Source organism: Patella vulgata, chromosome 2 (genome assembly GCF_932274485.2).
Source record: "Patella vulgata chromosome 2, xgPatVulg1.2, whole genome shotgun sequence".
NCBI classification, from domain to species: domain Eukaryota; kingdom Metazoa; phylum Mollusca; class Gastropoda; family Patellidae; genus Patella; species Patella vulgata.
Genome location: NC_065880.2, coordinates 15,568,111 through 15,595,698, shown reverse-complemented (window position 1 = coordinate 15,595,698; position 27,588 = coordinate 15,568,111). Strand labels below are relative to the sequence as shown.

At 33.8% G+C, this 27,588-nt stretch overlaps 1 protein-coding gene across 4 annotated transcripts in view; it reads left to right on the top strand.

Moving 5' to 3' along the window:
- The window catches only part of LOC126810536 (protein CLEC16A), a 54,537-nt gene that overhangs the window by 3,201 nt on the left and 23,748 nt on the right, over positions 1-27,588 (top strand). Inside the window, exons 3-19 of one of the 4 annotated variants that reach the window (XM_050535652.2) lie at positions 118-251; positions 1,137-1,204; positions 1,931-2,011; positions 2,633-2,738; positions 3,327-3,353; positions 6,015-6,138; positions 6,703-6,898; positions 7,565-7,615; positions 8,618-8,746; positions 9,127-9,289; positions 9,991-10,147; positions 10,665-10,765; positions 11,784-11,836; positions 12,753-12,822; positions 13,512-13,666; positions 15,274-15,324; positions 18,292-18,420. In XM_050535652.2, the coding sequence (XP_050391609.1) occupies positions 118-251; positions 1,137-1,204; positions 1,931-2,011; positions 2,633-2,738; positions 3,327-3,353; positions 6,015-6,138; positions 6,703-6,898; positions 7,565-7,615; positions 8,618-8,746; positions 9,127-9,289; positions 9,991-10,147; positions 10,665-10,765; positions 11,784-11,836; positions 12,753-12,822; positions 13,512-13,666; positions 15,274-15,324; positions 18,292-18,420 (1,795 nt within the window). Of the gene's footprint in view, positions 1-117; positions 252-1,136; positions 1,205-1,930; positions 2,012-2,632; positions 2,739-3,326; positions 3,354-6,014; positions 6,139-6,702; positions 6,899-7,564; positions 7,616-8,617; positions 8,747-9,123; positions 9,290-9,428; positions 9,437-9,990; positions 10,148-10,664; positions 10,766-11,783; positions 11,837-12,752; positions 12,823-13,511; positions 13,667-15,273; positions 15,325-18,291; positions 18,421-27,588 lie in introns of those variants that run through there. The other 3 variants (XM_050535651.2, XM_050535653.2, XM_050535655.2) reach the window with 3 other exon arrangements.

The window sequence follows — 27,588 nt, the reverse complement described above, 5'->3', positions numbered from 1 at the left end:
AAAAGTTTTGAAATTGAATTTGTCTGTAGATGTACTTTAGATGGAGGAAAATGAATGATTATATTGGTAGAAAGACCATGATACATGTACATATACTCATTTCATTTACCATTACAGTTTCTTTCTGGAGAAGAATATGCTGTCTTTTTTCCTACGATACATTCGACAGAAGTATGGACGTTACATTTGTGTGCAGCTGCTTCAAACTTTGAATATTTTGTTTGAAAATATACGAAATGAAACATCTTTATGTGAGTTTTTTAAAAAATATTCCCATGTTTTTTTTCTAATAATTTCTACTTGTATGACGACAATCCATATTTACCATATAAATTCACCTTCTAAACACCTTGCTATACATACTATTAGTACGTGCAGGGGGACTGCACCACACATAATTACACAAAACAAATCTACGGACAAGACACAATACGCAGAAATCATAAACAAACTTACATATCAGATTAAGGTAATAGATCCAGGGGCTAGAAGTAAGCGTCCACTGCGCTATACAGTTCTGGGTCAGTAGTGATACACACTTCACTCAAAATTGAAAAACTAAACAATCAGGAATATAACCCAGAGAAAAACACTAGTACGAGTCATGATCTGCTATATGTCACATGAAATATGAATGTGTAAGCATATTGAAGTAAATAATTTACCTACATGTATACAAGTAACCATATTGGTATAAAAAAGCCAAGAAACTAAATGGTCTGTGTCATGGTGAGAAACATTTTATGTGTTTAAAAGAATTGAGGTATATTGACTATAAAGTTAGGGCATATGTTCCATTTACCACAAAAACAGAGGAAAAAACAAACAATACGGAATACAAAGAAGCAAACAGAAAAAGTGCAAACTGTCTCAAAGACAGCCGCCTGCTGAATGAATGACGTGACGTAAAAGTCGGTAGTTTGTCAAATCCTGTCAAGAGTTAAAATGTAATAGAAACATACTATGAAAATATAATGTGTCGAGTTAACCCCATCAGTAATGCACACCAGATCAACAGTTCACCACTTCTTCTTGACCTAATTCAAAGAGAGTTTTACTGTTTCCACAGATTTTAAGGACTATTCTAATTCATGGTCTTAGAACAGAAATATATATTGTTGTAATTATTTTTTCAGATTATTTATTGTCAAATAACCACATCAACTCTATTATTGTACATAAATTTGATTTTTCGGATGAAGAGGTAAGAATTTGATGATTGTATATACCGGTAGCCTGATTCAATTATTTATACTACAGGGGTAAAATGTTTAATATGATGTTTGCATCTGATGTGTACCATACATGTATCGGGGGCCTGTCCAGAGGGTGGTGGCGCAGAGCATACTCTTGTCTCATACAGTTATCGAAATAACGTCGAACAAACAAGAGTTGCTGCCATTTTAGCCTCACTTCAATCTGATCTAATACAAGTATTGGGTTATCCCCAAGACCTCAGACCAAGCTTGACAATGTCTCCATCTTGGTGATGCAGTGTAATACACGATAACACAAAATTATTTTAGGTGTGGAATTGTTGCAATTACATGTAATGTATTTACAAGACTTGTGTTTTACAATTTTATATCATGTTGGTCTGTATTTACATGTTATAATGGATAGAGAGAGAGAAATGGGGTTTAACGTCCACCCGACAAAAACTAGGTCATTTCGGGACTAACATATGGTTCAATATTATTTCAATAATTTGCTTGCACGTAGGGGTCTTTAGCAGTGGGAGGAAACCGAAGGGCCTGGAGAAAACCCATGAGGTTGGACAGCTGACCCTACTCTTTGTCACGTACAACCAGGGAATTAAAACCATGCCAGTTCACTTAATGACAGACCTTATGATACAGCGTGCACATGCTAACCATTCAGCCATCCCCCCCCTGTTATAATAGTGATTTATATGTTTTTTTAATTACAGGTTATGGCATATTATATATCATTTCTCAAGACATTATCATTAAAATTAAACAGGCATACTATTCATTTTTTCTACAATGAGGTAAGATTCTTAATAATGAATAATTTATACATAGTACTTTCATATAAAATCATAGATATAATTATACACGTTTTCTCTTTATTACCCTAATAGCAAATTTTCCAAGAATATAGAATATGAAACAGTTCAAATTCTTTTCTTTTTGAGAATATTTCAAGATACAAGTTTATGATTTACATGTATCTGTAATTAAAGATACATTATATAAGATTTAGATAAAGAAGTAGCCATTCTTGCTATAATAGTTCGAAAATAGATAATGTAAAATGAATAATTTGAAAATTTCATTCAAATTACTCTATTGCGAGCGAAGATATTAGCTTTTGAAGGTTTGACAATACGTGTGCAATAATTTCAACCACCTTACTGGTTGTTCAAAGCTAAGTCTCGCTCCTCCATTTTTAGCTTAAATCAAAATATGGCTGAACTGTTCTAATCTATTTAGTATCAGAGAAATCTGATGCCATCGAGAGTTGATTGTGGCCTGGATAAGTTAATTAATGTCTAATTAATAATTTAGATAACATTTCAGGCCTAAAGAAAGACCTGCAATCGGCAGATTTAGCACTCGCATAATGTATGTTTAACATAATAATTGTTCTGTCTGTTGTTTTTTTTAAGCACACTAATGATTTTGCATTGTATACAGAAGCAATTAAATTTTTCAACCACTCTGAGAGTATGGTGAGAATAGCTGTACGAACAATAACATTAAATGTGTACAAAGGTAGGTCAATAATAATTATTTAATTTGATTTATGATATGCATGAATCTATTTAATCTATAAATTATTATTCTTTTGGGTGTTGTCATGAATGTTGTTGTAAAATTAGAATTATCAATCAGATCAGACATTTTTAATTTTAATTTTTATTTCATATTCAAGGGATTTTAATGTCCAAGCACACCAAGGATTATTATTTGTAAAGCATGACACCTTATTTAGACTCTAAAGGATTTCAAACACTAAATACATTTATGGTGATGACTTATTTTTGAATATTTTGCAAAATTTGATGCGTTGCTTTAACAAAAAGGCACCATACAAATAAACATAGGCCTAGATAATCTTACACATTTTAAGTTTAATAAATGATTAAAAGACAAATACAGTAAATAAATTCTTGAAACTGCTTCAACTTTAAATACTTTACCAGTAGTTTGTTATTGAATATGTTTGTTATTTCAATATGTTTTATTGGCTATAACGTGTTATTTCAATATGTTTTATTGGCTATAACAGCCGTAAAAAATGTTTCAAATAGAAGAAAGTCTTTTGAAGACTATTTAAACATGTAATCATTTTGTTAACAGGTGTTTCAAATCAATCAAATTCATCAGGTACAAGTATATATATATATAAATATAATATAAGTTGATCCTACCTTTTTTATTCTAGCATAAATGATCATGTATAGTAAACTTTATCACAATATATATATATCATATTAAACATCATCTATTAATAGATACACCAAACTGTTATGATGCTTGATTTTATAAATTTACATTTGTGCAATATATTTTAGAGAATGTGATTAAACAGCTTGAGTATGTACACAAATGAAATTATAAGCATGCACACAATTCAATTCGCTGAAATAGATTAATTATTTGAACTTGAATGACAATAAACCATTTTGAATTAATTTTTTTTAACAATTTTGATATGTATGTGAATGATAATAAATCAGAATTGATTATTTAAATTTGAATGGCAGTAAATCATATTATGTATTCATTAAAGACTCTTAATGTTTATCTGAATGAAAACTTTGACAAAATATCAAGAATGATTATTTAAATCAGAATGACCATAGATCATTTTGAATTTTCTTTTAAAGTTATCAGTATTTATTTTAAGTTTTTATTTTGTTAAATTATTTTTAATGACATTATATATATGTAAATTACACAGCATTGCTGTTATCCAAGCATGTTATTCTTCTCATGAATGAATACTGTTTGTAAAAATCTAACTCACATTTTCATGATATCATACTGACAAGAGGGATGACTTTCATTTAGCTCAGTTCATTTAATTAAGAGTTTAGACAAGCTAAAAGTCAGCTATTTATTTTTACTAATCTCGGTATCTGAAGACATTTATCATTGTACGGTACCATTTGTTGTAGTAGATCATACACATTTTGTTGATGACATAGCAGTAGTTTAGATTTTTGTTACTAAAACCAATTGACTAGATCCGCATTTACCTATGTAATATTGGTTTTCCAGTTGAAGAAAATAATGCTTAGTAGTTAAAGTTATGTCCATTTGAAGTTTACATTACTTTTTATTGATTTCACACCATTATCGTTATATACGTTTGACGTTGAGATCTTCTGAATTGTATTTGATATGTATCCATTAACAATAGGGCCATTACATAATCTAGCCTACAAACTGCTGTGTGTTACTAGTTTATGTATTCACAACCATATACATCTTGACAATTTTAGTTTTGACTTTTCCAAAGACTGCCTTTGGAAAGAGTCCTTAGCTGAAATATTTATTATCTACAGCCAGGAAGTATCTACATTGTCATAGACCACTTTCTAATTTCAAGTCATTAATAACTGTTTATTGGATCCTGTAATAGACTAATAGACTTTGCCTCTTTTTATTTCTGTACAACATATAGCAGTTGACATCTGCTACACTACCATTCACAGTAGTGTTTACTCATGGGTCATTTCAGTATTAATGTAAAACAGGGTGAAAGTAGGAGGTCAATTCCATTTGGCTGCAATCTGTTTTCTTCAGTTTTATCTCAACCTTTCAAATGGGAGGGGGGCTTCGAATGGTTAGCGTGTTGTATCATAAGGTCTGTCATTGAGTCAGCTGGCATTTTTTTAATTCCCTAGTTGTATGGTTGTACCTGGCAAGGAGTAGGGTCACCTGTTCAACCTCGTGGGTTAAACTCCGGGTCCTCCAGTTTCTTCTCACTACTAAAGACTCCTATGCACAAGCAAATAAAATTGAACCATATGTTTGTCCCAAAATAACCTGGTTTGTGTCGAGTGGATGTTAAACCCCCTCTCTCTCTCTCTTCTCTTTCTCTCTATTGAAACACTTCTAAAGAACAGGCATGTTCATTTTGTCCCGGTAATAGTGTATTATTATTTCATGTTGGACCTGTATACTTAACATTTTACTGATAACAATATGTACTATTTTACACAAAATGGGTCGACCAATATATATATGAATAATCCGCAATAATAAATGATAGTAATTCCAGTCCACTAAGCGGATTATTGAAATGAAATTGAACTATCTGTTAGTCCCAAAATGACCTAGTTTGTGTCGAGGTTAAACCTCATCTCTCTCTCTCTCTCTCTCTCTCTCTCTCTCTCTCTCTCTCTCTCAAATGGTAATCTGTGAAAATTTGGGATGATTAAATGAAAAGTTATTACATTTACTGTTATCACATTCTGAAGGACAAATAATATTTACATTTACTAGTATAGCATTCTGATAAAATACATTTCATCTTGTATTGTTACCAGTGGTAGACAAAGACTAGGTGCAAGAAAATAACACAATGTCTGTTATATGCTTTTTGTGTGGGTGTCAGTCATCATATGTATTGGTTTTTTTAATAAGCCATATATTTTATATTTACTTTGTATGGCTTTTTAGTTCATGTAGCTGAAATACTTACACAGGTTGTGGTGTGCCGTGATCCTTGGAACTTTGTTAATTTATTCATTATCTCAAGTTTTCTGAACACGTCATGATTAGTGAAGATACAAAATTGTTATATTTATAAAAAGATAGCTGATATTTGTTTGGATTGAGTTTGTTTTATATTGCAACTGAATTTTCTGAGATCCAACAACATTTTGGGATCCTTAGTTCTGCGCCCCAACTCAACAAATTATACTATACTATACTTAGATTTATTTAGTAATTAGATAAAGAAATAATAACTTTCATTGGGTTGGTTTTATATGATTGTATATTTTTCTAACAATACCTTGCTGTAACTAATTTCAGTTGATGATAAAGCAATGTTAAGATATATAAGAGATCGTACTGCAGCACCATATTTCTCTAACTTAGTATGGTTTATTGGTAATCATATATTAACTGTTGATCTCTGTGTAAGACATGACTCGGAGTAAGTATACTACTACTGCTTTATACACACTAAAAACTATTTATAGAATAACAATTAATAGTGTATGTGTGTAGTAATTGTTATTCCATAAATAGTTTTTAGTGTGTTACTGTTCAATTACTAGTGTATCTTTATAGCAATTGTTATTCCATAAATAGTTTTTAGTGTTTTACTTTTCAATTACTACCATGCCACTTAAAGAAGTCATTTATTTTACTTAGACACTATTTGTTTTATGATGGTATTAAAGAGGCATTGTCACTCTTAATAACACAAGAAATTATACACATGTATTCACCTAATTGTTGAAAATCCTAGCATTGAAAACCACTAAATCCCAAAATACATATGAAGTTCATAGTAAACTAGTACTGTGGTTAAATCTGGGATTTTAAATTTCATTTGTTATTATGGAACATAATGAGGAATGATTTTAATTTCATTAATTTGAATTTCTTGGGGAAGAAAAGACCATTTTATAAACATCTAATTGACAGATTTAAGATGTTCATTTCTATTTTCTTTATTTAGCACAGATTGAATATATTTTGTTTTTATTTTCAGTCATAGAAGTCGAGATCGTTTATCAGCTCTAGTAGCCGAACATCTAGATCATCTACATTATCTTAATGATATATTAAATATTAATATCGATGCTTTAAATGAAGTTATAACAGATCATTTATTAAATCGTTTGTTAATACCACTTTATGTTTACTCATTGACGAAGAGAAAAAGACTCTCAGCTGCAGAAGCACGGGTAAACTGTTTATAATTATGTTTAGAAATAGGCGATGTATTTAGCTTGATCATAATTGCTGTATGCCATCCCTCATAATGATTACAAGTGAGCCATGTCAAAAACAAATTGTATTTTTACCGTATATCACACCCATATAGAGTATCATTTATAGCCAGAGGGAGCCATGGTGGCTTAGTGAATAAGCCATTGGCTCGCAAACCTGAGAGGTCCAGTGTTCGATGCAGGTGTTGGCTGATAAGGTCAGTCGGCATTTTCCAGCATGCTTTCCTCTTGTCAGTGATGCAGGACAGAGGGCCTAGCAAGAGACAATGTATAGTCTCTCGGATGGGACAAAAATTTGAGTCCTGTGTACACATTGACATGCACGTAAAAGAACCCTTGGCAGTTGAAATTCAGTGTAAGAATAGGCCCGTAGCCGTAGCGCTTCTTTCCAGGCGAAATTTCCCTCATAGCGCACTATATAGTGTATGCCCATTTTCATTAGCGCAGTCAGAGCAGAACATTTCATTTCCTACCTGACTGAACTTACTTGCAGTTACCAACTATTTCAGAAATGTGGTCTTTTGCGAAAGAGGAAAACAACTTGAGATTCAGTACTAAGATGTGATATGTTTCAGATGCGTAGTTTATAAAATTCTACAAGTTTTTGTTTGTTGTTTACAGGGTGAGAGGAAACATGTGAGTTCAGTAGTGTCATTATTTCTACTATCTCAGGTTAGTACTTGTATTTAAAATGTCTTCACTTTTAAAACACCACAAAAGTTTGGTGTTAATTTAACCAGTATCTAGCTATACATATCTAGGAAAACAATTTCTATTAGATAATGATTGAAAATCAAACACCAAAATGTGGTGAAACAGCCGATATTTTACCTTGTTTGAAGTTTCAGCTCATGTTTTTAAGCTATATTTAATTGGTTAAGGTTCCATAACTCGTTCAGAGTGCTTACCTTCAAGTTTTTGTGGAGTGACCTGATAAATGTGACTATGCGATAAGTTGGTAAACTGTACCAAGAGATAATCAAAATGCAACAATAACCTTCAAATTCAATTACTCTCTGGGAAACAAAAAAAAACAAATGTATAGGGGAAATTTTCACTGTGTACGCGATTGATGAGTTGTAGACAAATTTGTCCAGACTCAAGGGATTGCTAGTCAAGAAGCTCGTCCCGACCTCGTACAAAAAACTTGATATTTTTTTTGAAAACGTATCACACATCTAAGATTAGTTTCCTAGCACATTTCACTTTCAGTATTTTTGAATATACCAAAGTAATGTTATTGACACAAACTTGTAGTTAGTACATGAATTAAATATGGATAATATCAAGCAGGTGTTCTTATTTTGTGTTATTTGTATCAAAGAGCCAATTTAAGGAAATAGAAGTTATCAAAGTATCAGCAGTTGTACATAAGGGAAACAAATGTAAAAAACTCCAATGATTATTATAAATGAATAAATGACAATATAGTGCCACTGGAACTTACATAAGATAAAAGAAAAAAGTTCTTTAGAATGTTAGTTCATGATGTTTACAGTTGAATATTTTGTCTGTACATTAGTAGGTCTGATGGAATGAAAGCAAGAGTTATGTCCCTTTATTAATATTGACAGTTCTACCTAATGTTAAACCCCAATCAAAAATGTCTTGACTAACAAAACTTTTTTGCCTTTGTGTGTTAATGTAATAATTACATCTAATTTAATTATATAGGTATGGTTGATAATACAATATCCATCACTAGTACAGCCATTAGCAGAAGTTATATTTCAAGGTGAAATAGAATTATCATCGGAAACTGATATAGCTACCGGTACTAGTAGTACCGATTCTCCAAAATTGGTAGGTTCTTATTCCTGGTTTATGAGGAGAATAGCTAGCCTAATTCTTCAAGGGGATATTTTTGATTTTTTCGTGTTCCCATTTTGGAATTAAACTTATTATAAATTTTATTGATTTTGTCTTCTTAATAAATGGATTTCTCTACATGAATGCTCCGTAGTACTGTAACATATTTATCTATGTAAGTAAAATTAAAGTTGTAAATACCGGTAAATATATATTTATCTATGTAAAATGAAAGTTGTAAATACCGGTAAATAAATGGATTTCTCTACATGATTGCTCGATAGTACTGTAGCATATTTATCTATGTAAGTAAAATTAAAGTTGTATCTACTAGTAAATATAGAAATATTGATTGAAAATTTCTTGTACAGAAGGTGAGAGAATTTAAAGAGCCAGCAGAGTCATTAGAGAAGACATTGGCTAATACACACCGTACTTATACAGAGAACCAAATAAAAACACCACCACCAGCTGCAGAAGGCAATTCACAATTTTTTGTAGAAAGACAAGAAAGTGCTACATCACAAGATCAAACAGGTACCATAGCTTACCTTTATTATATCATATATATACATACATTTATATCACAGACTGTCATTGGTAGACAAGATCAAACAGGTACCATAGTTTAAAATGTACATACATTTGTACCACAGACTGTCCTTGGTAGACAAGATCAAACAGGTACCATAGTTTAAAATGTACATACATTTGTACCACAGACAGTCGTTGATAAAAGGGTATATAGTAGACAAATTGTTTCGCAACAGTTTAGTATAAGTGATAATATCATTTAGACAGAAAAATTAGATGGGTTTTCTTGTCATTCAGTTGTCGTAAAAAAGAATTATTGTCTGATAGAATTAGAAGAAGAACAGGCTAAAATACTGCTAACCAAGAACATGTTGTACATGGCAAGGAGTAGGGTCGCCTGTCCAACCTCATAGGTTTTCTCTGGGTCCTTCGGTGTCCTCCCACTGCTAAAGACCCCTACGTGCAAGTGAATTATTGAAATAAAATTGAACCATGTGTTAGTCCCGAAATGACCTAGCTTGTGTCCAGTGAACATTAAACTCTCTCTCTCTCTCTCTCTCTCTCTCGCTTTCTTTTTCTCTCTCTCTCTCGCTAACCAAGATGTATTTCACATCTAGGCAAAGTAAATAAAATCAAGGTTGACCTATGTAAAATATTAGCATGATGTTTAACTGGTTTTATTTATATCTCGATTTTATTTACAGAAGAAGTAACAAGTCCTATTAGTGAAGCAGCATCTGCGGATAATGATGATATATCTAGTCCAAACCAGAACTCAACAGACGAAGAAAAACTTTCACATCGAATGACCTACATACCTGAACCCGTTGATCCCCCGCCCAGATTTTCGTTGGAAAATAGGTAAATATGCCACATATTTTTTTTTTTTTTTTTTTGCAAATCTATTCAATAGACATTATGCAAGTGCTAAATCTGCCTATTGTAGTTCTTTTTTTAGGCCTTAAATGTTATATAAATTATTAATTAGACATTAATTAACTTACCAAGACCATAATCAACTCTTGATGCCATCGGGTGGCTTTGATATTTAGTTAATATGAATACGTTTTGCGGTTGATGAAAAAGGAAAATCTAGACAGTTTATTATGGTGAAAACAGTAGCAATGACAATCAAGGCCACAGTGTTATTGTTAATATCTAGGCTCAGAGTGAAGTAATTTGACTGAAATTTTCAACATATTCCCTTTTCATTATCTATATTTTAACTATTATAACAAGTACTGTCATCTCTTTATTTAAATCTTACCTAATGCCCCTTTTAGATTATTGAACTAATTTAGACCAAAAAATGTTTGCCAAATATTTATGATGAAATCTGTTGAGGGTGAATACAGAAAGTACACTGTTCTATTTGTAGGCCTTATCTTGAAGCAATATTTAATAATTTAGAATGTAGTGAAAATGACTATGCAGCCCTGTTTGCTCTTTGTCTACTATATGCTATAACACAAAGTGAAGGTAAGTATATGTTTATATTGAAATCTAAATAAATTGGGAAAGTAAAATGGCTGCTGTCGACAGGCTTTATGATACAGCGCGCACATGCTAACCATCCGGCCATCCAACCCCCACAAAACATTGAGAAATTCCCTATTTAAATACATGCATGGTTGTATGCAAATATAGCATAGCTGGTTTTATATTGTTTTGTTATCAACATTTTCATGTGGACACTACAATTTAATACTTTTAAAACAATTATTCATAAATGAGATAAAGAAGCCTATTGAATTTCAATAACTGTTGATAAGATATTAGTGGTGACAATGAGATAAAGAAGCCTATTGAATTTCAATAACTGTTGATAAGATATTAGTGGTGACAATGAGATAAAGAAGCCTATTGAATTTCAATAACTGTTGATAAGATATTAGTGGTGACAATGAGATAAAGAAGCCTATTGAATTTCAATAACTGTTGATAAGATATTAGTGGTGACAAGTCATATCTGGTTATCTCTATCTAAGTAAACTCGATGATCCAATAATAAAATACCCTAGCAGCACACTGACAAGATCCTGTAAAAAGTCTATAAGTATTTATTCCAGGTCCTGTTTCGGGCGGCAACCCTTTAAGAACTGGTAAAAAATAATCTTACAATCTTGACTTATATCAACAACAGGATATATCGTATGCACTCTAGATTGGAGGATTAATAATCCCTATAGTTGGATTATTTCTGTGATTTATGAAATGTGTATATTAGATATCACATTTTTTTGAAAAAGACTGTCCTTATACACAGTCTTGTCAGTGTGTTGCTAGGGGATTTTATATTGGGATTATTTTCGAGGGATTGCTTCCTTCTCGCTCCTCATTATCACTGAGATCCAAACTGACCTGCAGTGTTCCAGGGTTTCCTGCACCCTTTGTAGGAAGTTAATTCATCACAGTCTTAAAAATATTTTGTACTCAATCTGATGAAAATAATTTAGCCATTATTTATTGATGATAGATATGTTGTTTTTTTTACCAGGTGTTTCTCAAGATGTTTTAGATAAAGTTATGATGCCAACAGACAAATCAAATGTTAGTATATTCATAAATAGTCCATACATTTGGTAAATTAGCTTCTTGGTCCAAAGATTATTCAAATAAAGCTATTCTAATTGTATGTGTGAGAGGTGAATATGGCCATACAAAAAATATATTCTTGTTCTCAGACCATCTGTTTTAAAAAAACTGAAGTGAGAGCAAGGTTTTTATTTTTGTGTTTTTATGTTGTCAAAGGATCACTACTGGGCTAAATGACTTCTTATTAACGTTTCCAGGCACTGAACTTTTCTCACGTTGTTTATAAGAATGTTTGGTTATCCAGTATCATTTACGTTATAAGTAGAACTTTTCAGAGTTGCATACTTGATGAATGAGCCTACAGAATATTTTTTGACTTATTCAAATTTACCTGCTGTGGTGACCACAGGTGAAATATTTACGTGCAGTGATTGAATAGACTGAAAATAAAACCGGGTCATGCTGCTCTTTTTAAGCAACGCAGGATTATCAAAGAACCGAAAGGTTTTTTTTTAAATGGCCTTACCTCAGTACCTTGACTAAGTTCCATAATAGACATTTTCTGCTTAGGTTAAGTAGAGTGACATGCCATTTGATTGCTCAATGCTTTATAAAAAAAAAGGGAAATGTGCAAATATTTATTTTGGGATTTGGTACAGGGGACATCCCCATCACTATTGACTTGTTTTATTCTTGGTTCTGGTTAATTACAGTAATGACATCAAAATAGTACACTTTTTTTACTTTTAATATATATATGTGAATGCTCTCGGCTGATTTGAACTAGTGGACATTGTATTGTAGTAATAAAAAAAGATTTTATTGTAAAACTTTAAACCATTATGGCTTGATAATTTGATGTTATTTTATCAGAATAAAATTGTTGCTTTATTTCTTGTAGAAGATAACTGTATTTTATTTTATATTGTAGGATAAAACATACTATAATATTGCTCTAGTAGAACGATTACTACGAATTATTACAATAGCTGCGCAATCCAGTAAGTTTCATTATTATACAACCTTAGGTCAAAGCATTCGAACTTGATATGATTTTTGATTTGCCACATTTTTACTGTTCAGTAATAATAGGTGTGTTCAAACTAGATTACATTTAAAATTTGTAACTGATCTGTCAATTCATAGGGAGCCGCGTTTTTTCAGTGAGTATGACATTGGCTGGCTGACCTGGATGTCCCTTGTTCGATCCACTTGTCGGCCTCTAGAGTTCATCCAGATTTTCTGGCTTGGTTCCCCCTTGTCAGTGATGCAGGACAGGGCCTAGCAAGGGGCAGTGTATAGTGGTACCGAGGTCCTGTATACACAATGATGTGCACTTAAAAAAAACCTTGGCCGTTGGTATTTGATATAAGAGTGGGCAGTCTCGCAGCTGTCCGGCAAAATTTCCATCATAACATACTGTATAGCATAGGCCATTCAACTTCATTTTCTTTTCTTTGTCAATTCATAGCTGATTCCAAGTCGTACACATTTTGGCCAATTGTAGTTTCAAAAGTTCAGCTTTGATCTTGGATTTCTGAAAATTATGTGAGTCTAGAATTATTTGTTCAAAGTTCTAATGCTTCTTTAAGAACTTTTTTGTTTGTCTGAATTTTTATAGCGAAGATAAATATTAAAAGAGACAAATGTAGTGAATTTGTACTTGATGCTATTTTTATTTTAATTACAGGTACTAAAGTAAGATTAGCCACATTAGAAGTTAGTATCAAACTATTCAAACAACTAGTCTATAAAGATGGCAAATCCTACCTACAAGATCGACATCTAGCCAGTCTAGAAAATGCCAAGGAATGCAGTACACAACGACTTAGAAATTTTTACAAGGTATTACTAGTTGTTGGATTATATAGACTTTCTGATTTTTTAAAAGATATTTATGTATGATTTTAATTTAAATGTATTTTTATCCATTCTCATACTTCAAACAGAAGACTGGGTTCATGTTATTTTTTAATTTTTAATGCCAAGAATTAAATCATACTGTTTTATTGTCTTGGATATAATCATTTATTGAGTAATAGTTAGCCCTACAGACAGTAACATGATGTAGGAACTTCTTTCTTTCTAATTCTAGAGAGGTTGTGTGGCCGAATGGGTTAACACATGCGCTTTAAATCACAGGGTCTGTCATTGACTCAAGTGGGGTGGTTTTGATTTCCCCGGCTGTTGAACCTCATCGGTTTTCGGTGCTAACCAAGAACCCCAGTTTTACATGGCAAGGAGTAGGGTCACCTCATGGGTTTTCTCCGGGTCCTTTGGTTTCCTCCCACTGCCAAAGACCCGTACAAGCTGACAAATTATTGAAATAAAATTAAACCATATATTAGTCCCGAAATGATCTAGTTTGTGTCGAAGTGGACGTTAAACCCCATTTCTCTCTCTCTCTCTTTGTCCTTCAGTACTTTTAAATCCTTACCTTCCTTTTTATACGCCCACATTGAAATGTGGTCGTATATTGTCGTCCCCCCCCCCGTCCGTCCGTCCGGCAGACCGGGGTCCACAATTGCTTGTGGACGCTCTAGAGGCTAAAGTTAATATCCGATTGACTTTAAATTTATATACAGTGTTTAAGGCCATGAGACGAAGAAGCCTATTGATTTTCAGCGATTTCCGATAATTACTGCCAGAGTTATGGCCCTTGATCACTCAAAAAATCTTGAGGACGCACTAGAGTCGAAAGTTAATATCCGATTGACTTTAAATTTATACACAGTGTTTAAGGTCATGAGACGAAGAAGTCTATTCATTTTCAGTGATTTTCGATAATTACTGCCAGAGTTATGGCCCTTGATCACTTCAAAAAACCTTGTGGATGCTCTAGAGGCGAAAGTTAATATCTGATTGACTTTAAATTTATAAACAGTGTTTGAGGTCACGAGGCGAAGAATCCTATTGATCTTCAAAGATTTCTGATAATAACTGCCAAAGTTATGGCCCTTGATCACTTTGAAAAATCTTGTGGACGCTCTAGAGGCCAAAGTTAATATCCGATTGACTTCAGATTGATACACAGAGTTTAAGATATTGAGACGAACAAGTATATTGATTTTCAATGAATTTTTATGACTTGGAACAGCTAAATCCATGATACAGTATTAAAAGTTTTGTATACAAAATATTAGCATGGGGCAGAACTTTATAAAAACCAAACAAATTCTAATGGTTTTCTGAGTTGTTGCTCTTAATCAGATTTTAGTGTATTATAAATGTTTCATTACCGAAAAAAGTAAAAATATGCGACAACTCTTGTTGACTGCCCGGACGATTTAGCTGCTGTGGGCGTATGTTTCGTTGAATAGCAACCTATCTTTCTTTCCAAATGTGATTTTTCAAATGACCATTCCTCAAAGGAATACAACATTTTGATAAAATGTTTTATCACCGATTTTGAACTGAAAACAGATAATGATTTATTTGTTATTTTATTTTAGAGTGAAGAAATATTTTTAGACATGTTTGAAGATGAATATAGAGATATGAAGGTTAGTTTGTCTTGCTCTGTTATTTATCTTATACATATTAAACTGTATATTGATTGGTGCTCAGTTATTGGTGTTGCTCCCCTTGTTATACTGGTCATTGAGAATTTATATACAGGTGTAAGCCCAATACTGATAAATGAAATGAAATGGGGTTTAACGTCCTACTGTTTTGCTGGGCTAATGAAGATGGGCATATGCCATACAGTGTGCTATGAGGGTAATTTTGCCCGGGCAGCAGTACTATCGCCTACTCTTATATCGATTTCCAACTGCCAAGGGATCTTTTACGTGCATTCCAATGTACACACGGGACCTCGGTTTTTTGTATCATCCGAAGGACTAGACAGCTGTCCTTGTCAGGCCCTCCGTCCTGCATCACTGACAAGGGGGAACCACGCCAGAAAATCTGAATGAACTTTCTCGGCCAATGCAGGTATCGAACACCCGACCTCCAGGCTAGCAAGCCAGCATCTTACCCACTTAGCCATGTGATCCCCCCCAATACTGATAAAAATGAAAGTAGTTATAAGTATATGTATGTTCTGTACACCTTGCTTATCACTGGATTCTCTGGTTGTATGTGACAAGGAGTAGTGTCGCCTGTCCAACCTCGTGGGTTTTCTCTGGGTCCTCCGTTTCCTCCCACTGCTAAAAATAAAATTGAACCACATGTTAGTCCCAAAATGACCTAGTTTGTGTCGAGTGGAGTTAAACCCCCCTCTCTCTCTCTAGGTTTATCCCCAAAAGTTCTCGGCTGCTTTCGATATTGGCATGTATCGGATCGAAACTTCATGGATTATGGCCCCTGATTGTACGAAAAATCATGTTTTTAGCTTGTGGACCCTATAGAGGTCACAATTTTTATCCGATTTTTTTGAAACTTGAAATGTAAGTTTATAACCCAAAGATCTCGGTTCCTTTCGATATTCGCGCATATCGGACCGTAACTTCTTGAATTATGGCCCCTGATTGTACGAAAAATCACGTTTTTAGCTTGTGGACCCTATAGAGGTCATAATTTTTATCTGTTTTAAAAAAACATATTATTATATCACCGTTACACCCTAAGGAAGGTTGAGTTCGAATGTTGTGAAAATCGGCCCAAAATTGACAGACAAAATGGCCGCCGTTCGTTCTCAAATAGCGTAAAAATATGGTATATCAAGGTTGTGGACCCTATAGAGGTCACAATTTTTATCCGATTTTGTTGAAACTTGAAATGTAAGTTTATAACACAAAGATCTCAGTTCCTTTCGATATTCGCGCATATCGGACTGTAACTTCCTGAATTATGGCCCCTGATTGTACGAAAAATCACGTTTTTAGCTTGTGGACCCTATAGAGGTCATAATTTTTATCCGATTTAAAAAAACGTATTATTATATCACGGTTACACCCTAAGGAAGGTTGAGTTTGAATTTCGTGAAAATCGGCCCAAAATTGACAGACAAAATGGCCGTCGTTCGTTCTCAAATAGCGTAAAAATATGGTATATCAAGGTTGGGGACCCTATAGAGGTCACAATTTTTATCCGATTTTGTTGAAAATTGAAATGTAAGTTTATAACCCAAAGATCTCGGTTCCTTTCGATATTCGCGCATATCGGACTGTAACTTCCTGAATTATGGCCCCTGATTGTACGAAAAATCATGTTTTTAGCTTGTGGACCCTATAGAGGTCATAATTTTTATCCGATTTAAAAAAACGTATTATTATATCACCGTTACACCCTAAGGAAGGTTGAGTTCGAATGTCGTGAAAATCGGCCCAAAATTGACAGACAAAATGGCCGCCGTTCGTTCTCAAATAGCGTAAAAATATGGTATATCAAGGTTGTGGACCCTATAGAGGTCACAATTTTTATCCGATTTTGTTGAAACTTGAAATGTAAGTTTATAACACAAAGATCTCAGTTCCTTTCGATATTCGGGCATATTGAATTGTAATTTCCTGAATTATGGCCCTTGATAGTAGGAAAAATCACTTTCTTGTTAGCTTGTTCTCTATCCATCTCTCGAAAATGTGGGCGTATCCTGCCTGGCAGCCGCTGGTTAGATCATAATGTCCAAAAAGGAAGAAATTAATGCGTCAAATGTAACTTATCGTCAAATGTAACTTACCGCCAGTGTGTTTTAATTTCAATAAAATAAGGTATAGATCAGTTTTCACATAATTCAGTGATGTAGTCAAACACAACACCCCGTAAAAAAACGGAGAAAAAATAAGAGATGATTAAATAGATAATAATTAATCAATTTATAATGTAACAATGAATAAAGTCATTATCTGGTAAATGGTGTCTTGTTAAAATCACAAGAAGCTACCCTTTTGGAATGGGTAGGTCTCTGGTCGTGGCATTAATCTCATTATTCATGGCATTAATTTCATGCTTGCTTGAAAACATTGAGGGAATACTCTTTGAAACATCGCCTAACTAAATCAATAATTGTTCTTCCTTAAGTATGTGTTACAGTTTATTGATTCCATGATTCTTTAATTTCTTTTAATATTTATGTGATTTTCATCTGCTCTATTGTTTGATTAAAGAAGTCTGTTTTTATTCTGCCATACTTAGTGATTTTGTTGTGTGTAAGGTTTGAAGTTTTATGTTTTGTCCATTTTCATTAGAAAATGGTGCAGAACGGAGGGCCTGACAAGGACAGCTGTCTAGTCCTTCGGATGACACAAAAAACCGAGGTCCCGTGTATACATTAGAATGCACATAAAAGATCCCTTGGCAGTTAGAATTCGATATAAGAGTAGGCAATAGTGCCGCCGCTCGGGCAAACTTTCCCTCATAGCACACTGTATGGCGTATGCCCGTCTTAATTTGCCCAGTATAGGAGCAGGACATTAAACCCCATTTCATTCCATTTCATTTCATTAGAAAATGTTTTGTGTGTATATCTTATAGTGAATATTTTTTCAGGTTATTGAGATTTTTTATTCTTTTTGTTTAATTTATAGAATAGTCCATTGAACGTGGAATATCTAATGATGGATGCCTCTATATTATTATCACCAACTGGTACACCACTAACTGGAATTGATTTTAATAAACGATTGCCGTGTGGAGAAGTAGAAAGAGCCAGACGGGTAGGTTGTTAAATAATCTAGATACTTTGTTGTTGAAACAGCTATTTAACCAGATATTTATTCACATATTACTAGCAAAGATAGAGAGAACTGGAGTTTAAAGGGACCATCTTGAAATAAAAGTCTGTGTACATAGGAAATTTAAGCACAAAAATTTAGAGGAAAAATTTTTCCGTCATTTTTATCTCAGAAAGTGTTGTACGTCCGACTCTTCATAAAGTTTATCAACTTGCACATCAAGCGCTCAATGTTCGCTTGTGATCTTTGACATCACGCGTGCAGAATCTTCTAATCGTCGGGCTGTTGATTAGGGGAACCCTTACGTTTTTGTCCTGTATACGCTCCATGAGTGTTTTTCGGGGAATCCAGTATTTTTCTAGTAAGATTGGATATCTCTACTTTCCATATATACCAAAATTGCCATACTTTTATTGGAAATAACCACCCGATAAATACTTTTCTGGGAACCCATCTTTAACACAAAATTTAGCATTTTATTCTCCAAAATATAATCGAAATTGGCCCTTTAATGTCCACTTAACACAAACTAGGATATCCACTCAACACAAACTAGAATATGGCACAATTTTATTTCAATAATTCGACTGCTCGTAGAAGTCTTTAGCTGAACCCATGCCACTGGCCGAAATGACAGACCATATGATCTAAAGCACCCATTTGACCACTCGACCACTATCATAAGTTTTATATTTATCACGATTCATATGTGATTAATAGACAGTGCAGGATAACTGTACATCAAAACAAAGACATTGAGAGAACCAGTGATACAATGGATACATGGTATAATTATTTACACAATCCCAGAGAAGATACACAACACTAAGAAGGAAATAATGAAAGATATAGAGAATCTCCTACATGTAGGAGATTTTATTTATCACCCTATCCTTTCTTACATGCACAAATAAATAAATATAATTCTTTGATATAGATTTCGGTCTTAGGTTATTTCACATATCAACCTTTGGTTAGGGTAATATTTGTCTCACATACTGACATTAATGTTAGATCTATCCTAATTGATTTCACCAATAAGACAATGGTTTGACTCACATCAGCCCTGCGACTGATATGACAAAATTAAGAAAACAAGTTGTAAGTTGCACATGCATTGCATTTTAGTAGCCACTTGTTCACAAACGGGAATTCATTTTGTGCAATGTTGTCAAACAATTTGGACGACGAACTGATCCGAGCAGGTCAGTTTGTAGAAAATATGGTCGAAAAAGAAAACGTAGCTTCTGACAAAGAATTATGGAACATAACAACTCTGCTTTTAATTGAGGTAGAATGTTTAAACTTGATGTTGATGTTCATTAGGTGAATGTCTTGACTAAGTTCAATTATTAACAATTCCCGCTAAAGCTTAGCAGAGCTAAGCAATTTCATTGGTCAATAATTTTGGACAAGATAACTTTGATTCTAACTGATGAAGAGTGATTGAACTTAGTGTATAGTTTCACTACCAAGTACTTCAGAATCTTGACCGAGTTTGATCATGAACATTTTACGCTTAGACTAAGTATCGATAATCAGTTTGTTTGCTTGATACTTTTGAAAAAAATACATCTGCAATTAATTAATATGGGTCATCTATTTAGTTAGGGATTTTGGCGGTGGACATCAGCCTCATTGTTGGCTTGTCTATCTCATTGAAATATGGAATTGTATTGATTTTCATGATCTTTGATAACTTCAGAGTTATTCCTCATTGGTATGAAATGTTGTTAGCATTCTAAAGGCTTCAAATATCTCATCTTTTTGAAATTTATATTGGTTGTGTATCTCACTGACCCTCTGTGTTACAAAAACTTATTAGCACCTTAGAGGATTGAATTATGATTTGGGGCATGTTTCACAAAATTTTAACTAAGATAAATCCAAATTTTAGTAATTTGATTGGATAATATTAGATTGATTTTAGTGCTTAGCCAATCAAAATTGAAATATCTACTAAAATTTGGATTTTATCTTTAATTAAAGTTTCAAGAAACAGAGCTCTGATCTTTTTGGAATTTTGATAACTGCTCTGATGAATTAGCTGCTTTTTAACATATGTTTCATTGCCTAGCAACCTATGTTTATTCTTGGTCGCATGTGTTTCTTCTGGGTTTCTAGTTGATTGTGTGTGGTGCAGTCCTCTAGTCTTTCACTTAGTGTTTAAGTTACCTTGTACTGTGGAGGGGTTGGATGGCTGAATGGTTAGCATGTGCGTGCTGTATCATAAAATCTGTCATTGAGTCAACTGGCGTGGTTTCAATTCCCCGGTTGTATGTGACAAGGAGTAGGGTCGCCTGTCCAACCTCATGGGTTTTCTCTGGGTCCTCCGGTTTCCTCGCACTGCTAAAGACCCCTATGCGCAAGTGAATTATGGAAATAAAATTGAACCATGTTAGTCCTGAAATGACCTAGTTTGTGTCAAGTGGACGTTAAACCCCATTTCTCTCTCTCTCTCCAAATGAATGACGTTATGGTGAACTACCCATGCTTGGCAGAGTAAACTTATACGTCTCTTTCATATGACACCTTGTACTATAAATGCTATATTCTCCATTGACAGAGTATTGACACTGAATATGTGAACTAGTTTACATACTATTGTTACTGTTTGATGAAAAGAATTGAATAAATATAGGACATAGAAACCAGTATAACATTTGACTAGCTTTAAGTTTACAAGTTTCATTCTCAGAGATTTTATTTCAATGTGTTAAAGATGCATTATGTATGATTTAGATAAAGAGCTGGTCGTTCTTGCTATAATAGTTCAAAAATAGATAATGATAATTGAATATATTGCAAATTACATTATTCTGGAGAAGTTACGACTGTTATGACTAAGTCTTGATTATCAATTGTTAAATTTTTAAATCTTGCAGGTGTTTTAGGATTATCCATTGTTAAATCTTGCAGGTGTTTGAATTCATTTAAAGCTTAGCCATCCATTGGTCAAGAGAGTTGATTTTAGGCTTGTCATGTGAATAAATGTCTAAATATTAATTTATATAACTTTTGAAGCTGAAAGGACGACCTACAGTAATCCGATTTAGCTCTAAAATACTGCATTTATATTGACAACTTCATTGTAATTGTACAAATTTTAATCATCACCTTGTGAGATTGAATATTAAATATTGTCAAATTATGATTTGAAAAAATGATGTGTGTAGATTGTTTGAGTAATAACGTCTATAGCGAGAGAGAGAGAGAAATGGGGTTTAACGTCCACTCGACACAAACTAGGTTATTTCGGGACTAACACATGATTTTTTAATTTTATTTCAATAATTCGCTTGCGCGTAGGGGTCTTTAGCAGTGGGAGAAAACCGGGGGAACCGGGGAAAACCCATAAGGTTGGACAGGCAACCCTACTCCTTGCCACGCAAGAGATAAACTCAGTAATGCTTTATCAAATCTAAACAAAACCTAGTCATACTTTCTTTTGGACATCAGTAATATGTTCAAATACTAAAATGCCAATCAAAGAACTTTTAGATGGTGCTGACTTGTTTATATCATCTATAGAGAGAGAGAAAGAGAAATGGGGTTAAACGTCCACTCGACACAAACTAGGTCATTTCGGGACTAACATATGGTTTAATTTTATTTCAATAATTCGCTTGCGCGTAGGGGTCTTTAGCAGTGGGAGGAAACCGGAGGACCCGGAGAAAACCCACGAGGTTAGGCAGGCGACCCTACTCCTTGTCATGTACAACCGGGGATTCGAAACCACGCCAGTTGACTCAATGACAGGCTTTATGATACAGCCGCACGTGCTAACCATTCAGCCATCCAACCCCCCTCATTCATTTGGTTTAACAAGACTAATATTAGCTGATGATAACATGTTTTCAGCTAAATGTCACAAACTCAATATGCTGATTCTAAAGCAGTGGTATACGGTATACAACTGTAGACAGAGACTAGTCAAAGACACATAGAAAGACTGAAACTAAATAAAGAAAATCACAGCTATGAACTTATCAGTAGACACCAGTGAATACTAAATTGGGATCACATAGTTTTTTGCATTTTCTTAGTGTGCTGTTCAAAATTTTGCGGCACATTTAGGAAGATCGCACGGCACACATGTGTGCTGTGGCACACTGGTTGAGAATCACTGTTCTAAAGCTATATTTTGTATAACAGTATAAACAGTATTATTGAAATATTGCCCATCTCTAGATAAATATAATATATCATGCATTGTTGAAGGTTTACTCTGTTGCTATATATGTTGGTGGGTTGGGTGGCTGAATGGTTAGCACGTCTCTCTCTCTCTCCAAATGAATGACGTTATGGTGAACTACCCATGCTTTGCAGGGTAAACTTATACGTCTCTTTCATATGACACTTAAGTCATAAACATATACAAATTCTGTATTCCTTTACATTCTTTAAATTTTTATATTTGTTGTTTCTTGCTAAACATATCTTTTTCTTTAAACATATTTTATTGCCGATTGAATGACAATAGGATGAGACACAAGTTTTGCAACTTATTAAGTCTTCTCCTTTACATAAAGTTATTAATCATAAAGCATAATGATTGACTAGCTGATTACATTCTGAAATATTACTGACTGGCAACTTTTATTATTCAACATTATTTTTTATAGTCTGTGAGGTTTAAGTATTCACTTTCAAACTTACTAGGTGATCACGTGGCTAAGTGGGTAAGACGCTAGCTCGCTAGCCTGGAGGTCAGGTGTTCGATCCCTGCATTGGTCGAGAAAGTTCATCCAGATTTTCCGGCGTGGTTCTCCCTTGTCAGTGATGCATGAAGGAGGGCCTGACAAGGAAAGCTGTCTAGTCGTTCGGATGGGACGAAAAACTGAGGTCCCGTGTACACATTGGCGTGCACGTAAAAGATTCCTTGGCAGTTGGAATTCGATATAAGAGTAGGCCGTAGTGCCGCTGTCCGGGCAAAATTTCCCTCATAGCACACTGTATGGCGTATGCCCATCTTTATTAGCCCAGGTTAGGAACAGAACAGTAGGACGTTAAACCCCATTTCATTTCATTTCATTTCATTTCATTTCATTTTCAAACTTACTAAATGCTTCCTGTTTTTGTTCACTCATATTTTTAAATTCAACTGAATGTTTCTTTTTGTTGAGATTGCAAAGAAAATTTTGTGTACTACTGTATGTATAGTTAGTATATTTATTATCAATGAAATACTGACCGACTTTATATGTATACTACGTATTCATTTCCAGAGATTGATATGAATGAAATCAATCGAAGGTTCGAGATGCATAGCAAAGATATTTTTAACTCCTGCTTTAGAAAATAGGGATTGTTGCCCTCTGTTGTTTTTTTTTTTTTTTTGGCTTCTCTGTAAATGTTATTGTCCCCCACCTTTCGAAGAAAGCAGGGGACTATTAAAATGGGTTCATCCGTCTGTCTGTCTGTCTGTCCGTCCGTCTGACTGTCCATCACACTTTTTGGGACACAATAAAGCTTTTTCTAATTGAGCTAGAATGTTCAAACTTGGTGTAGGTGTTTATTAGGTCAGTGTCGAAGATGGGCATTTTCTGCTTATAGGGTAAGCACAGATTAGCAATCTGATTGGTTGATGCTTTGGAACACGATAACTTTAGTTCTAATTAAGTGAGAGTGATGAAACTTAGTGTATAATTTTATTACATCAATACCTTGACTAAGTTCGATAATGAGCATGCATGTTCTGCTCAGGGTAAGCAGAAATATGTAATTTGATTGGTTGATGCTTTGAGGCACGATAACTTTGGTTATAATTAAGTGAAAGTGATGAAACTCCGAGTATAGATTCATTATATCATTACCTTGACTAAGTTCGATGATGAGAATTTTCTGCTTAGGCTAAGGAGCAATAAGCAATTTGATTGGTCAAGACTTTGGAACATAACAACTCTGTTTTTAATTGAGGTAGAATGTTTAAACTTAATGTAGATATTCATTAGGTGAATGTCTTGACTGAGTTCAATGATTAATATTTCGAGCTCAAGCTAAGCAAAGCTAATCAATTTAATTGGTTGATGCTTTGGGACAAGATAATCTTGATTCTATTATTCAACACTATTTATAGTCTGTGAGGTTTAAGTATTCACTTTCAAACTTACTAAATGCTTCCTGTTTTTGTTCACTCATATTTTGAAATTCGACTGGACGCTTCTTTTTGTTGAGATTGCAAAGAAAATTTTGTGTACTACTGTATGTTTGTTTGGTTAGTATTTTATCAAGGAAATAGAAGATTGCTGACCGACTTTATATGTATACTACGTATTTATTTCCAGAGATTGATGTAAATGATATTTTGAACTCCTGCTGATTGTTGTTTTGAACTTGCAATGAATGAATTTTTAAAGTGCATTACAAAATAGAGATTGTTGCCCTCTGGGTTTTTTTTTTTTTAGCTTCTCTGTAAATGTTATTCTTTGAATTTTTCACTACTCCCTTTGGCCTATATTCAATTTTCAGGACTAGATTCTTAAATTTTAATATTTTAGACATATATGCTTAACATTTTGTCCTTACCAACAAGGTATTTCTTTCCCAATTGCTTTTAAACATGATGCTATTATAATTTATACGTCTTAATGCAGTAACCTGACTCTAAGCTAAACGTTTGTCATAATCTCTGCAAGCAACAGATAGGTATGATGGTTTGTAAGTAATCATGGAATACTTCACTAAAAAACTGTTCAATATAAAACCACTTTGGCCATCATATTGTGACATTCTAATTAAAATTCATACATTGTGTATATGTTCCATCAATTTCCAATAATTACTTTCATAGTTATTGCCCATTTTGTTTTTAGCTAGGTCCACTCCAATTTCTCTAAACCATTTTTTCAGCCCCAAGAGGAGTTGCAAGGATTACTGATCTACTAGGAGAGAGAGAGAAATGGGGTTTAATGTCCACTCGACACATGGGACTAACACATGGTTCAATTTTATTTCAATAATTCGCTTGCGCATAGGGGTCTTAAGCTGTGGAAGGAAACCGGAGGACCCGTAGAAAACCCACGAGGTTGGACAGGCGACTTTACTCCTTGTCACGTACAACTGGGGAATCGAAACCCTGCCAGTTGACTCAATGACAGACCGTATGATACAGCACGCGCCTGCTAACCATTCGGCCATCCAACCCTCCCTACCAGGAGAGGGGTTCTGTACTGCTAGATGTATATTTAACTATTGTTCACTTTTCTAGGGAATAGAAATTGATTCATAAAAATTGCTATTACCAATTTGTTTTTTTAATCATATCCCCATGATTAATGTTAAAGTGACATTTAGTCATCTACTCAAAAGAGATTTCACTAAAATGATTATTTGGGAATTGTGGTTCCCCATAAATTTGTTTCGTTTGATTTTGTATAAGGTCAAAAAATGATATATTTTTGGTGACCAAGTAACCTGACTAAAGTGTCAGTGAGTAATACACCACACACAACAACCAACAAACACAAAGTGGAAAACCATCCAGGCAAAGTCAAATGTGCTATCAAATCTAATGGCTGCTTTAAAAGGGGTTAAGATAGGTAGAGTCTCAAGTATAGGGTCTATTCTTGAAGCCCTTTCTTCCATAAACATTATGTTTTATGTTTAGTTCTTTTGATCATTTTCCAACCTCGTGGGTTTTCTCCGGGTCCTCAGGTTTCCTCTCACAGCTAAAGACCCCTATGCGCAAGCGATCGAATTATTGAAATAAAATTAAACCATATGTTAGTCCCGAAATGACCTAGTTTGTGTCGAGTGGACGTAATCCCCATTTCTCTCTCTCTCTCTTTTGATCATTTATTCCTTATTTTCCCCCCAACTCCTCTTTTCCAATTAGAATTGATTTCTTAGTATAGATAAGAAAATGAAAAATATCCTGTAGGATTCCAAATAATAAGTAATATATTTATAAATAATTAATTTATCCTTTATCTCTACCCCCCCCCCCTTTCCCCAATAGAATTGATTTCTTAGTATGGATAAGATAAGAAAGTGAAATACAATCAAGGATACCAAACTATAATAAGGAACTGAAATACAAGGGCATAGATTTCTTACTGTGGCTCATTTAAAGATAACAAATATTACTTTTACTTTCTCTTTTGAGTCTGTCATTGAGTCAACTGGCATGGTTTCGATTCCCTGTTTGTATGTGACAAAGAGTAGTGTCGCCTGTCCAACCTCGTGGGTTTTCTCCGGGTCCTCTGGTTTCCTCCCACTACTAAAGACCCCGACGCGCAAGTGAATTATTCAAATACAATTGAACCATGTATTAGTCTCGAAATGACCTAGTTTGTGTCGAGTGGAGGTTAAACCCCATCACTCACTCTCTCTCTCTCTCTCTCTCTCTCTCTCGGTTGTTCACTGTATATCAATATGTGCAATATATGATATCAGATATTTGCTTGTCTTTTCTTTCCACAAGTAAATAATATATAATTAGAAAAAGAGCTGACAGTTCTGGCTATGGTAGTTAAAAAATAGATAATGTAAAGGGAATATGCTGAAAATTTTAGTAAATTACTTCAATCTCAGCCTAAATATTAGTGATACAATTATGGCCTAGCCACGGTCATCATTATTATTGTTGTTACAATAATAAACAAAGTATTGATTATCCATTTTTAAGGTTAATCATCAACCCCCATTGAACCGTAGATCGTAATCAGATGGCATCGAGAGTTTATATAACATTTGAGGCCTAAAGAAAGACCTGCAACAGGCAGATTTAGCTCTTGCATAATGCCTTTTTATTTAAATGATAAATGATCCATCTGATTACAGTACATTTTAGCATGAATTAAGGCTTAAGAAATTAGATATTTTCAAGAAATGAAAATCATGCACACTTACTTTAAATATTTTAGTTTTAAATTATTTCAATTCATTTAAAAAATAAAATATTCAACAGAATATTAATAACAGTTCTCAATGGGGAAGCTTTTATGCTCAATTTTAATGTGCAGTAATAATTTCAAATTTTATTACACAGGCCATTATGTTCATCAGAAATGATTTCGTAGAACTGTTTCTTTTTTTAACAGCATTCTCAAAATATAAATAAAATTCAAATTCAACTGAATTTCATGCTCAGACATGATAAAAAAAAATTATGCTTTACATAAAGTGACCCTGAATAAACTAGATATA